The 13,229-nt window shown below is 40.0% G+C and overlaps 1 protein-coding gene across 1 annotated transcript in view; it reads left to right on the top strand.

The window, feature by feature from the left end:
- PKP2 (plakophilin 2) overlaps window positions 1–13,229 on the top strand; it is a 44,623-nt gene that overhangs the window by 15,062 nt on the left and 16,332 nt on the right. The window contains exons 4-6 of the mRNA XM_013127833.3: window positions 3,482–3,620; window positions 6,047–6,254; window positions 11,383–11,560. Coding sequence (XP_012983287.2) covers window positions 3,482–3,620; window positions 6,047–6,254; window positions 11,383–11,560 — 525 coding nt within the window. The remainder of the gene's footprint in view (window positions 1–3,481; window positions 3,621–6,046; window positions 6,255–11,382; window positions 11,561–13,229) is intronic.

Below are 13,229 nucleotides of genomic sequence, written 5' to 3' on the forward strand. Positions count from 1 at the left end.
CCTAAAAAATCAGTTTAAGCCACTTTCTTTCCCATGCACCTACTTTAACATGAAAGGTAATTGTGTTAAAATTTCTAATTTTAGATGCACTTACTGAGAGGATTGTCAAGTGAAGCATTCTCATTCGGGTAGCTCTGAAGTAAGGAGTAATTGCCAATAACTACTTGTTACAATGCTGTTCACAGACTGCCTTCTCGTCCCTGTTTCAACAAAGATTTTTGGTTAAAAAAATATACAATAGTCATGGGTCTGGTCTCTTCCCCTCCCCCTAATTTTTTTTTGTCTAGGTGGAGAGTATTTAAAACCACAAGTGAATAAAAAGGCCTGGGAGCTTAACCACCTGTTCCAGAGCTAATGCACCTGATTGTACCATGTATTGTTTTATGTTCCATTTATTGGGAAAAAATGGGTCTGCTGACCTTTCTCCCCAGTTTTTTGTATGGTTGTCTAATACAATCATCATTCTAACAAACATGATGGGATTTTGAAGGGAAATAGCCATATGTGTTTTCAATCCTACCACAGGCAATGTGCATGCTTGATTTAAAGAGTTGTTTTTATTTTGTCCCACGAGAAAAAAGGCTTTTCCCATCTACTTCAAACCAGAGCAACTTGTTAAGCTTGAAAAAAGCAGGTACGGAGCCCTGCATGTATGTATTCTGGGAACTCAGAAACTGAAGGTAGGCATGTAAACAAATATAAAAAAGCAGTCATCACACTAGTGAGTAAACCAGGTATCTTCATGATGGATAAAAAGCACTCTAATTTGTTATGGCCTTTGCTGGATCTTAGTCCTTCATCCTCTGAAGTTTCCATTTTGGTTTTATAATTTGAAACATGACTTGCTTTGTGCAGAACTTCTCATGGTTGCAACACTTCCATTTATGATTTTCTTTTCACCCACAATATTAGTATCTCTTAAAGCTTTTATAGTATTTTCTGCTACTGAAAGGGGAAAAAAATCTAAGAAAAGCTATTTAGAATCATAGAATAGTTAGGGTTGGAAAGGACCTTAAGATCATCTAGTTCCAAACCCCCTGCCATGGGCAGGGACATCTCACACTAAACCATATCACCCAAGGCTTCATCCAACCTGGCCTTGAACACTGACAGGGATGGAGCATTCACAACTTCCCCGGGCAACCCATACCAGTGCCTCACCACCCTCACAGTAAAGAATTTCTTCCTTATATACAATCTAAACCTCAGCTGCTTAAGTTTTAACCCATTACCCCTTGTCCTGTCACTACAGTCCCTAATGAATAGTTCATCCCCAGTATCCCTATAGGCCCCCTTCAGATACTGGAAGGCTGCTACGAGGTCTCCATGCAGCCTTCTCTTCTCCAGGCTGAACAGCCCCAACTTTCTCAGCCTGTATTCATATGGGAGGTGCTCCAGTTCCCTTATCATCCTCGTGGCCCTCCTCTGGACTTGTTCTAACAGTTCCTTGTCCTTTTTATGTTGAGGGCACCAGAACTGCGCACAATACTCCAAGTGAGATCTGACAAGAGCAGAGCAGAGGGGCAGGATCACCTCCTTTGACCTGCTGGTCACGCTTCTTTTGATGCAGCCCAGAATACAGTTGGCTTCCTGGGCTGTAAGCGCACACTGAAGCCGGGTCATGTTCATTTCTCATTGACCAACACCCCCAAGTCCTTCTCTGCAGGGCTGCTCTGAATCTCTTCTCTGCCCAACCTGTAGCTGTGCCTGGGATTGCTCTAACCCAAGTGTAGGACCTTGCACTTGTCATAGTTAAACTTCATGAGGTTGGCATCAGCCCACCTCACAAGCATGTCAAGGTCCCTCTGGATGGCATTCCTTCCCTCCAGCGTATCAACAGAACCACACAGCTTGGTGTCATCGGCAAACTTGCTGAGGGCACACTCAATCCCACTGCCCATGTCACTGACAAAGATGCTGAACAAGACCGGTCCCAACACTTATCCCTGAGGGACACCACAGCCAGACATTGAGCCATTGACTACAACTCTTCATGTGTGGCCATGCAGCCAGTTCTTTATCCACCGAGTGCTCCACCTTTCCAATTGATGTCTCTGCCATTTAGAGACAAGGATGTCATGTGGGACAGTGTCAAATGCATTGCACAAGTTCAGGTAGATGACATCAACTGCTCTACCCCTGTCCATCAGTTCCACAGCCACATCATAGAAGGCCACCAACTTTGTCAGGCAGCATTCCCCACATGCTGGTTGTCACCAAGCACCTTGTTGTTTTTCATTTTCCTTAGCATGCCTTCCAGGAGAATCTGCTCCAAGATTTTGCCAGGCACAGAGGTGAGACTGACTGGTCTGTAATTCCCCTGGTCATCTATTTTCCCCTTCTTGAAAATGGCGGTTATATTTCCCTTTTTTCAGTCATCAGGAACTTCACCTGACTGCTGTGATTTTTCAAATATGATGGCCAGTGGCTTTGCAACTTAATTCGCCAGCTCCTTCAGGAACAGCGAATGGATTTTATCAGGTCCCATGGACTTAGCTCGAAGGAGGTGATCCTGCCCCTCTACTCTGCTCTTGTGAGACCTCATCTGGAGTACTGTGTGCACTTCTGGTGTCCTCAACATAAAAAGGACATGGAACTGTTGGAACAAGTCCAGAGGAGGGCCACGAGGATGATCAGGGGTCTGGAGCACCTCCCATATGAAGATAGGCTGAGAAAGTTGGGGTTGTTCAGCCTGGAGAAGGCTGCGTGGAGACCTCATAGCAGCCTTCCAGTATCTGAAGGGGGAATACAGAGATGCTGGGCAATTCATTAAGGACTGTAGTGACAGGACAAGGGGTAACAGGTTGAAACTTAAGCAGCTGAGGTTTAGATTGTATATAAGGAAGAAATTCTTTACTGTGAGGGTGGTGAGGCACTGGTATGGTTTGCCCAGGGAGGTCGTGAATGCTCCCTCCCTGTCAGTGTTCAAGGCCAGGTTGGATGAAGCCTTGGGTGATATGGTTTAGTGTGAGATGTCCCTGCCCATGGCAGGGGGTTTGGAACTAGATGATCTTAAGGTCCTTTCCAACCCTAACCATTCTGTGATTCTATGATTCTATGACTTGTGCTCATTCAGGTTCTTAAGATGGTCTCGAGCCAGATCCTCTCCTACAGTGGGCTCCAGGTCTGCATTCTCACAGTCCCTGCATCTGCCTTCCAGGACTTGGGTGCTGTGGTCAGAACGTTTGCCAGTGAAGACTAAGGCAAAAAAGTCATTCAGAACCTCTGCCTTCTCCAAATCCAGGGTAGCCAGTTCTCCTGACAGCTTCTGGAGGGGGTCTACGTTCTCCCTAGTCTGTCTTTTATTTGCTACGTACCTACAGAATCCCTTCCTGTTATCCTTAACATCCCTAGCCAAGTTTAATTCTAAAGTTACTTGAAACTTTTGAAAATTCTGACATTACAAGAAATTTCACAGGTTAAATGGTGATTTTTCTGCAGTCTTGCTTCACTATATATATCCTCTGTCTATGCTTTCAAGGAGCCCAGAAGGGGAAATGACTCTGGAGCGTGCAGTGAGCATACTGAAGAGTGAAAATACACAGTCCACACCTAGAATTCTTGCTGCCATTACTTTCATACAGCATGAATGCTTCCAGAAAGCAGATGCCAGAAGAAAAGTAAGTAATTATTTTTATGCTGGTTACAGTCAGGTAGAGCAAATAACTTTCTATACTGTATGGCCACTGTGTGCCAACATGAGAAAAAAGGACAGTCCAAGAAACTTTGTAGGATACTGATGCCGAATACTTTCCTGAAAATGATGCTTTTTGCTGCAGATTCTTTAAAATTTATGGAATGGCACTGGTTTATGCTAGCAAAAATTTGGTCTTCAGCATTTTGTGATTGAAATGTAGGGTAAGAATTCACCCAAACCATCTGTAACTACAGATCTTTATTACCAGCTCTCAGAAAATAAAACCCTGACAGTACAGTGCAAACTTATCCAAGGTTCAGGGTTTACTGGGACTGCACGACTGTATTATTGTATTGTTTGTATTAACCAAATTTGTTAAGTCTTATAAGTTTTTTGAAGGGGTATATTAAAATTATTATCTTTCTCTTTTAAAACATCATTTCAAACACTGTTATGGTTCTCTTGCTGAACAGTTCTGTACATTAATGTGTAAGGTGCTTATTTATTTCAACCAGTTTAGTGCAATCCAGTTCAGTGACAGCCAGACATCACTCAGTCCTTTTAGCTTGCTTTGTGGTAGATCAAAGTCTGCTTTATAAGAAACACCAGTACAATTAGCAGTCTGAGGACAGAACTTCAGAATCGAATGTTTGAAGGTGTTTATTTATTTAAGATGGTTTATTATTCAAACTTCTAGGCAGCTTTCTAGAAAAACAAGTGGATAAGTAAAGAGTTCAAATTGTTTTCCTGTTTATCCCATATATCCTAGCTGAATTTTTCTTCTTGGTGCCCAGCAAACTTGTTTGCATTGGCATAGTCTTTTTTTCTCCTTTTTAGCCTTTCAGCCTGTGTTTCTTTTCTTTGTCTCCAGAGTGTTGCTCGCAATACTTGATAGTCCTTGGGTTTAGTGGCTTTTCTTTTTCTTGTGGACTTGTGGTCTTACAATATCTTAGTCAATTTTGTTTACCAGTGAAAATTTAGAATGTCGGTTCAATAGTTTCTGTAAGTTCTCCTCTGCACATTAGGTCAAAATAGCACCACTTCTTTTACAAGAGCTATAAATCCCTTAAAATTACCAACAGAAAGACTGTAGAAATGTTTTTAAAAAACAACCATCTATGGTATTGGTGTCAAAAGGGCTTATCTAGTGTAATAAAATAGGTGCCTTCAGCATGCTCTACACTCCATTTACCTCAAGATATATATTTCTGTATTTCGTTCTGCTAGCATCTAGATGATAGCTGAACGAATGCAGGGGGAATCACGTCAGCAGTACGGTAGCAAGAAACTGCCTTTTGTACAAGTGTATCAGAGGAAAGGTGGACAGGCAGTGTGGCTTGCCAGGGCATGAAGGGCAAAAGGCTTTGTCCCATTTCATTTCTTTGTGTTGCCAACACCTGTCAGCTGTATTGAATTCTTTTTATCATTAAACTCTGGACTACTTGAAACAGTTGTATCAGATTCCTAAGTCTTTCATATACTGTTGGTTCTACATAGGGATGAGTTTGTCCACAAAACCATATGGCATTTTGAGATGCTGGAAGAAACTGTCCTCATTTGTACATGAATGTAATGTATTTTGCATAGTAAACTCAGTCCTAAATGAGCCAAGGCTTGCCTATGCCACATCACAGCTCATACGGATTCATCATTTGCCACAACATATAGAACTTGGAAACTATTTGTTTCCGCACAGCTGCTGAAAATAACACCTTCTTAATTCTTTATGCATTTTGGGCCAAAACCTCATTTTTTAAAGAATTAGTCAGTGAAGAGTAGTCTTCGTTAAATGTAAGTGGTTCACTAGCTGACTAGCTTACAGTATTTAATGGTCTACATTTTGAAGTTTACTAGTTTACTATTTTTTTCTCAGTATGATACAAATAAGAAGCATTATGTACAATTACTATTTATTCAATACACTCTCAATAAATGCACTGATTAAAATGCTGTTTTTGCATCAGGCTAGCTGCTGAGAGAAAAAGAATTCAAACCAAACTTGGCACATCAGGAACATTTCACATCCAGAAATCTCAACGCAGTTTATAAATGTTCCAGAGTTAAATCTCAAATATCCATTTCACCAATATGGAAGTTAAAATACAGAGCAATTAAATGCCTTGTCAGAGAGTACAAATCTTTAGCAAAGCTGGAAGAGATTTAGTTTCATTCTCTTACATTAACTATAAAAATATGATGCCTCCCTTAGTTGTGGATTTTAACTATGACTCATATGAAAGCCCAGAAGTTAACAGTCATGTCCAAATGATTAATGATCTGTGCTTCTAGTCTTTCAAAAAGGAGCAAATGAAGAAAAGTCCCTATGACTATCTAAAGGTTTGCTGGGGGGGGAAGTTGGAGTTTGTAATTTACAGTATCTAACTATTCTGTGTTTTGTTTTCCTCACAGGTTTTCTCACTTGGTGGTATCCCCAGACTTTTACAGCTTCTTGATGTTCAGAATGAGGACATTCAGCGGGCAGCATGTGGTGCATTGAGAAATTTGGTGTTTGAGGACAATGACAACAAATTGGAAGTGTCAGAGCAGAAAGGGATCCCACTCTTGCTGCGCCTACTCCGAAACACCAGGGATGTAGAGACTAAAAAGCAAATAACAGGTAATGTTTTCTGTGCAGTCAAGTGACCAAATATGAGAACATTGTTACCTATGCTAAGCTTTTCTCTTAGCGTGAAATTTCAAGGTTCTTATTCAGCACCAGTCTTTAAAACAGTGAGAAAAGACTAGGAACTGCAACTTCCCCTCTTAAAGCTTCTTCAGAAATGACAGCAGTCTGTCTATTTGCAGGAAGCTCAAAGTCCTAGATATTCCATAAAAGAAAGAGAAGCCCAAATAGCAAATTTGTAAAACCTTTTTAGTGAGCAGTGATTGGAGCAGTCCCAGTAATGGGACCATAATTAATGCCACTTCTCAGGCAGCAGCTCAGCACTCACTTTTTGACACTATGCTGCCAGTGCTTACTGGGGCTCCTTGACAAAGACACTCCCCCAGAACTGTCAGGTGCTGTGGACAGAATGTGGTTGTCCTACTCCCCACAAATTCTACTGACCCAAATTTTTACTCTGAGCTCCTTCCTGCCTAGCTATTTACACTTGAGCCTGTCTTCTCAGATTAGTGACAAGCAGAAAGCTCTGCATGCTTTCTTTCTTCACACAGGGGAGAGGATTTCTGCAGGACATCCACTTGGCTGTAAAGATCAAAATAGCACCATCAGTGGACTTACATGCATTCCGGATTCAGATTTTGCAGGGCTAACATTCTCATCCTTTTATTTCCCATGCCCTAACAGGGGAAGAGCTGTTAAAAATTAGTAGAGCCCATTGCAATTTTAAAGGAGCCCTTTGGATCGGAAACACCATATTGCACCTCTTGTTTACAGCAATGTAGCAGAAGGAATGGTGAGAGGAAATATCCACCACTACTGACAAAGTGATGTGTGACTACTGCCTGGTTAGCTTTGCAGCAGCCAGTGAAGAAGTGCCCACCACTTCGTCCCTGTACCCCTGCTTGACCATGATGTGTCTCTAGGAATTCAGCTGCTTGTGACCCACATTCAAATTAGCATGCAGAGAAGAGCAGACTTATAAATGGAAGAAAACACTGTGAATAAATTAATGGGGATTTATTTCAAGTGATCTTTAAACATACCAGAAACATGAGCTATTAAGATAACTGTGTTTGAAAAGATACACAAGGTGTCAAGCAGCCCTGCCTTGAAGCAAAGGCATGTTGAGACCTTCTGTAATTCTTCATTCTTTCAAGTATTTGAAATACTGTGCTCCCTAAGCTGGAGAACAAAGCTTTGTATTGTTGGCTCTTTTGGCTCAGTTGAACAGCTCTGCAACATTAAAATGTTTTAAAGCTTTTCAGATTCATCAGATGCAAAATTGGGTCACTTAGTAACTTATTCAATAGTGTGTTGTCTCTGTGCTGTTACACACCAGTGAGGGAGGCAGTGAAATTGGTGGTACAGGGGCCAGAAAGCTAATGCTGTTGTCTTGATAGCAATTTCATTATTTCTAACAAAAGCTTTGACTGTTTGTCAAGAATAACTCGTATGTATATTGTGAACATTACTGTTTTCCCCTTCACCAGTGTGAAAAAGGATGAAGGATCGCTTTCTTTCTACAATTACTGCTGTTATTGAACATGCATATTTACTTATGAAACAGGCAAGAGACAAAATATTTAAGCAATATCGAGCAGAATGTTGTAGTTTACACAGAGCAAAATATTTTTATATACTTTCTGCTTATCAGTTGCAAAGGAGGGCCTTAAAATTACACCAAGGGAAAAGTATTTCTTGCTTTGTTCAAGACCAAATGTGCAGTGAGGAGGAAGCACACTTGGTGGTGGGTCAGGAGGGTCCCTTGGTGAATATGGCACCAGGACATACTTTCGTCAACACTTGAGCAATTCTTCCAGCTCCCTAGCAAGTTGCAAGTAGTCTAGAGGGCAAAGGGCAGCCTAAATGAATGAATTTCAAGAGAATATTAACTTTCCTTCCAGCCTCTTTCTTTCACAGGCCACTTGCCAACCTTCAAAGGCAGGCAAGGGGTGAGCTGCAGACAGGAGGTAGACAATCACTGTTAAGCGTATCATTACTAAGTTCAGTGCTTCCAGATGATCTTGGCATGTACAGTGATATCTAGGGAACACTGGAATTACTACACAGTCATTTGTACAATTTGTACCAATTGACTGTAGCCCAAGACGGGCTGCAACACAAAGCTTTTCCAAGCACACTGCAAACCTCTGAGTACCTTTCTATGAAAATGGATAATCCCTGCTGAGCAACAGTTTTCCTGTCTGACTGATGGCTCACCTACAAGTTTTGTTTCTCCTGTTTCATTGCCTTTGGCTTCCTACATGACTACTGAAATACCACAGCTATGCATGCAGTCCCAGTGCAGTGTTGTAACAGTTCCAAGAAAAGGTTAATGCAAAACCTTTGCGCTTCCACCTGGTCAGCTTGAAAAGCTCATCTGACTTTCAACATCATAGTTATTGCTTGCCTGCTTTGAATGTAAATTAGAGAGTTACAAATGTGTAATATAATAGTTAGCTGAACATCTTCCCCCATAAGAGATTATAATAGTCGTGATACCTGACAATACCACATGGAACTCTGATGAAAGACTCCTAGCCAAGGATTGAAAGCATGTGATACTCCTTAAAAAGATGTCTAAGCTCAGCAGAGGAAAGTTCTTTCTACTAGCATGTAGGAAGTGTGATACCAAAGCACTTCACCTGACCAAAATACACAAAGATAAGGAAGTGGTGGGGAGAAGGAAGTAAAAACACTGAGACAGTTTTCTCATATTGTACTTTATTACCTGTCAGAAATCTGATCTAATACTTGTTCATGTAAGTACATCTCAGCCTTAGAAGTTTAAGACCTATTAGTACCAGTAGTGTTGATCCAAACACTTGCCTAATATTAAACCATATCATATCGTATATTCTCAAAGAATAAATTGATGGCCTGTATTTTCTTCAAGGCCTAGGATGAGGAATACAGTCTGAGCATAGTCATACAGGGCTTTGTATCATCCTATGAAAAGACTGAAAGCAATAAAAGTATATGGAGATGACAAGTGCCATGTCCTGCCTCACAGTCTGTGCATCCTAGGAGAGCACACAATAAGCACAAAACCAGTACCCCCACCAAAATGGCTTTGTACATATGATGATGGTTTGAAAGCTGCCATGGACCAGTTTACCTAATGATTCTGTGCAGAAAATAGCTGCCTAGTTTCTCTCTGCCATTTACATTCTCATCTCACCTCTTCTTAGTGAGAATGAGATCTCAAGACCACATTGGCTGAATTTGCTAGCTTCATAAAATCATTAATACAAGTAAAGTCAAGGAACCACAGGCTGTGTTCTTTGTTTGACATAGAAACAAACTTCTTTCAAATCCTTTAGGAAAGGAATGAGGTTACTGCCAGATAGCAGGAAAGGATGTCACTTGGAGACCATGCAGGAGCCAAGACAGGAATGGCATCCTGTAGTATTTGGAGAGTATACTGAGGAATGGAAAGTAAAATGGCTGTAGCAAAAAAAAAAAAAACAAAACCAAAAAAACCCCAACCAAAACCAAAAGAATATTACCTTTTGAAGATAAGCCAGATGAGCCTCCAGGGAGTACCTAACCTCCTGATCTTGTTATCATGCAGCATAAAGCTAAGAAATTAAAGAATTTTTTCCTGCAGGGAAGATTACAGCACCAACTGAAGTGTCATCAAAAGGAATAACACATTTAAAAGGAGACCACACCCATTTTCCCAAATAACGATCTAAGGGAAAACTACACCCCTATGAATACATTATAGCATAGCTGCAAGGAAAGAGCCTGCTCCTAAAGACATTTTCTAATGTGAACAAATTCATCCACACCCAGAATGCCGTGGAGAGAATCCTTCTGAGCCTAGTGAGGCAGTGCCTGTGGGTAAAGGAAGGATTTTTGGTGTAAAATTTACAGTGTGAGCAACATCTCTTTTTTTTTTTGTTTTTCTGACAGTTCCCTTCTGGATATCTGTCGATAATTCAAAATGCACTTGTTCCTATAATGTTCTGTCCTTGTGCCCTTGCTTTTGTGCCATTCTGTCTTAACCTGCTTCTCTTAGCAGTGCCCTTTGGACTGCATGTGTGATTTTCTGTAAGCCTTATTTATCCTTCAGGAAAATACATACTTTCTTTTATCCCCTGATTCAGAGGTTGAAGAGCCAATCCCAGAAGGAATGGGTAGCTTCTTGCTGGCTTTTGTTTTGATTTTACTATTGCTTACAATAGCTGAAATTAAACTCAAAGTGTAAGGAGATACAAAAGAAACATTTTTTTTTGTTGTGAACTGATGAAAGGAACGTTCACTAATACTCTGCCAGTGTTCAGAGGAGGATGATTGTGAAACTTAGAGCAGCAAGCTGGGGAAAGAATGAATGCCTTTGTAGTGAAAAGCAGAAATACATGTCTTTATCCAGGGGAAGAGTACTTTGAAAGGAATTTTCATCTGTTGGAATAGAACATAAGCAGAGTTAATCAGTTGTTTTTGTATTTGGAGATTGTGAATAGGCAAGGTGTGTAGCGTTACTTAATGATTTGTTTAGTGACAAATGCCTGGACTGCAATGACCAATTACTGTTTCAAAATCCTTCCCCCCTATAAGGAGTTTTGCTACCAAGTGTAGCACTCCTGGCTTCCAGCAGTTTTCCAAAGACCTATAAACTCATTCTTTGTACCTCTCATCTATCCCTTTTGCATGTGAGTTTATTCTTCCTCTCACTGGTCTTGGTACTTAGAAGTGCAACTAGTTCTGCCAGAAATCCAGAAAGGATTAATTCCTTCCTGGAAGTGTGGAGAATAGTCACTGGTGTCAGTGTTGTTAGCTCTGTTTAACTTGTGTTATTTCAGTAACAGAGAAGATGATTGCTACAGATGGGCAATGCACATGCAGAGCCACAGGAAACTGCACAGCTTGGGAAGGCATTAGACTGACTATATAAAGATCTGGCTTTAATTACATGGATGATTATGCACCTTTTTCTGTCCCATTTCCATGTCCTCAGATCAGGGCTGGTGAAATCTTATCACCCCTTCTGCTCTTCTTCAGGATATGAAATGCCAAGCAGGGTCCTTCACTCATTAACTTCAAGGAGTTTGAGATTAGGTCTTTCAAATTGTGGGGGAGTCTTTTTGCCACTCTGATTTTATTTTGGATCTTGCAGGTTTGTTGTGGAATTTGTCCTCCAATGACCAGCTGAAGCACCTGTTGATTAGAGAAGCCCTTCAGACACTGACAGAAGCTGTTCTCATCCCTTACTCGGGCTGGCCGGATAGAGATTACCCAAAATCAAGTGTTTTACCTGACCCTGATATCTTCTACAATGCCACAGGATGCTTGAGGTAAGTACTCAGTTTACAGGTACCCAAAACAATAGTAATGATAAAACAGGCCTGTATACTTACTTTCTTGCTTGCTTTGAACTTTGATGGCTCCAAGAGAAAAGTCTGCACACAGATCATATTTTGAAATGCCTCATATGTACCAGACTCAGAAGAATTACTGCTCAATAAAATGAAAGCACCTTTCTTTATAAGGCTCCGATGTATTAATTTGATGGGTACTCCACAGACTAAAAATGCCCATAACAGACGATAGTAATCAGAGGCCTGGTTGGAGCATAGCTGCATTGAAGTCAAAGAGATCCTTCACAGAATAACAGTTGTTAGTATGATGTATAGTACTAGCCCCTGACTGATGATAATAGTAGTAAAACCGAAGCTTTTATAAATGGTTGTAGGAGTGGTATTACAAAGTAGCACTGGAGAAAAGGTAGCAGAAACTTTAAAACTATGTGAGCCTTTGAAAGTTATTTTAAGACTCTAATGCCATGGTGTCCAAATATTTTGATCATATTCCCCTGTCAATAAAAAGCTTTTAAGAACACTCCCTCAGTATATGTATTGTCATTTATTTACAGGTTTTATACAGGTATTTCTGTGCTAATATATTGTGTGCATTAGAAAACATACATAAAAACAGAAACTAAAAAGGATGTTATAAAGATTAAATAATTACTGGTTTAGCTTTTGAATTTTATTCATTAATGGGACAAAAATATTTCCATCAGCACCCCAATGAACTGTCTTGTGCACTTGTTGGGGAGACCAGTGCTCTAGTGGATGTATAGTGTGGTGATATTTAAAGCATAGATCTATAGCTGTGTGATCTGCTGATACAAATACAACATTGACACTTTCATAGGATGTGAAGTTCATTGACCCATATAATTATCACTTATAACCTCTTTGTTAATAACTTTTTTATAAACAGTTCCTACTTTTGATTTCTAGAATTTATGAAACATAAGAAGCAATTATCCATTGGAGTCACATAAAAATATGCCTACTCTACAAGTTCAAAGTAATTAAGACTCTTAATCATAGCTTGAGTATGTGTCTATACTTCTGATTGGAAGAACAGATTTATGATTGTGTTGAAAGCCATAACTACTTGTCTAGATTGATTACTTGGAAAGGGGACATGGTACCTACAAGGACATAGAAGTGTTCAGATTTCAGCTGCTGCCAAAGATGCCTACTTTGATGTATCATAATCTAAGGCTAAACTGATTCGAAAATTACTTAATCTAAATTAGGAAAAAGACATTTTCAATTTCCATAGTAATCCCTTCCTAACTTTTTGCACAAGTTCAAGTGAATTGAGGACAGCTTACAGCCAGGGGTGGAATAATAGATTTACAGATGTGTATTTACTTCTGCAGTCAGCTAATACTCTCATGAAAAGAGCAGCTACTATAAAGAAAACCAAGGTCCTTAGTAAACACACCCCTAATTGGCTGAAGTATAAAAATTGCATCTTTAATAAAAACACCTTTAAAAATAAGTGTTATTTTAATAATACATAAAAATGTGGCTCTTTGTGAGTTCAAAGTCATTGCACATTAAGTAAATACAAATATGTGTGTGAGATGCATGTCTTGTTTACACATTAAAAAAATGCATGAATGGACATAGTTTGAAATAATTAATGAGTAATATATAAGTGCAA

Source organism: Melopsittacus undulatus, chromosome 5, assembly GCF_012275295.1.
Source record: "Melopsittacus undulatus isolate bMelUnd1 chromosome 5, bMelUnd1.mat.Z, whole genome shotgun sequence".
NCBI classification, from domain to species: Eukaryota; Metazoa; Chordata; class Aves; order Psittaciformes; family Psittaculidae; genus Melopsittacus; species Melopsittacus undulatus.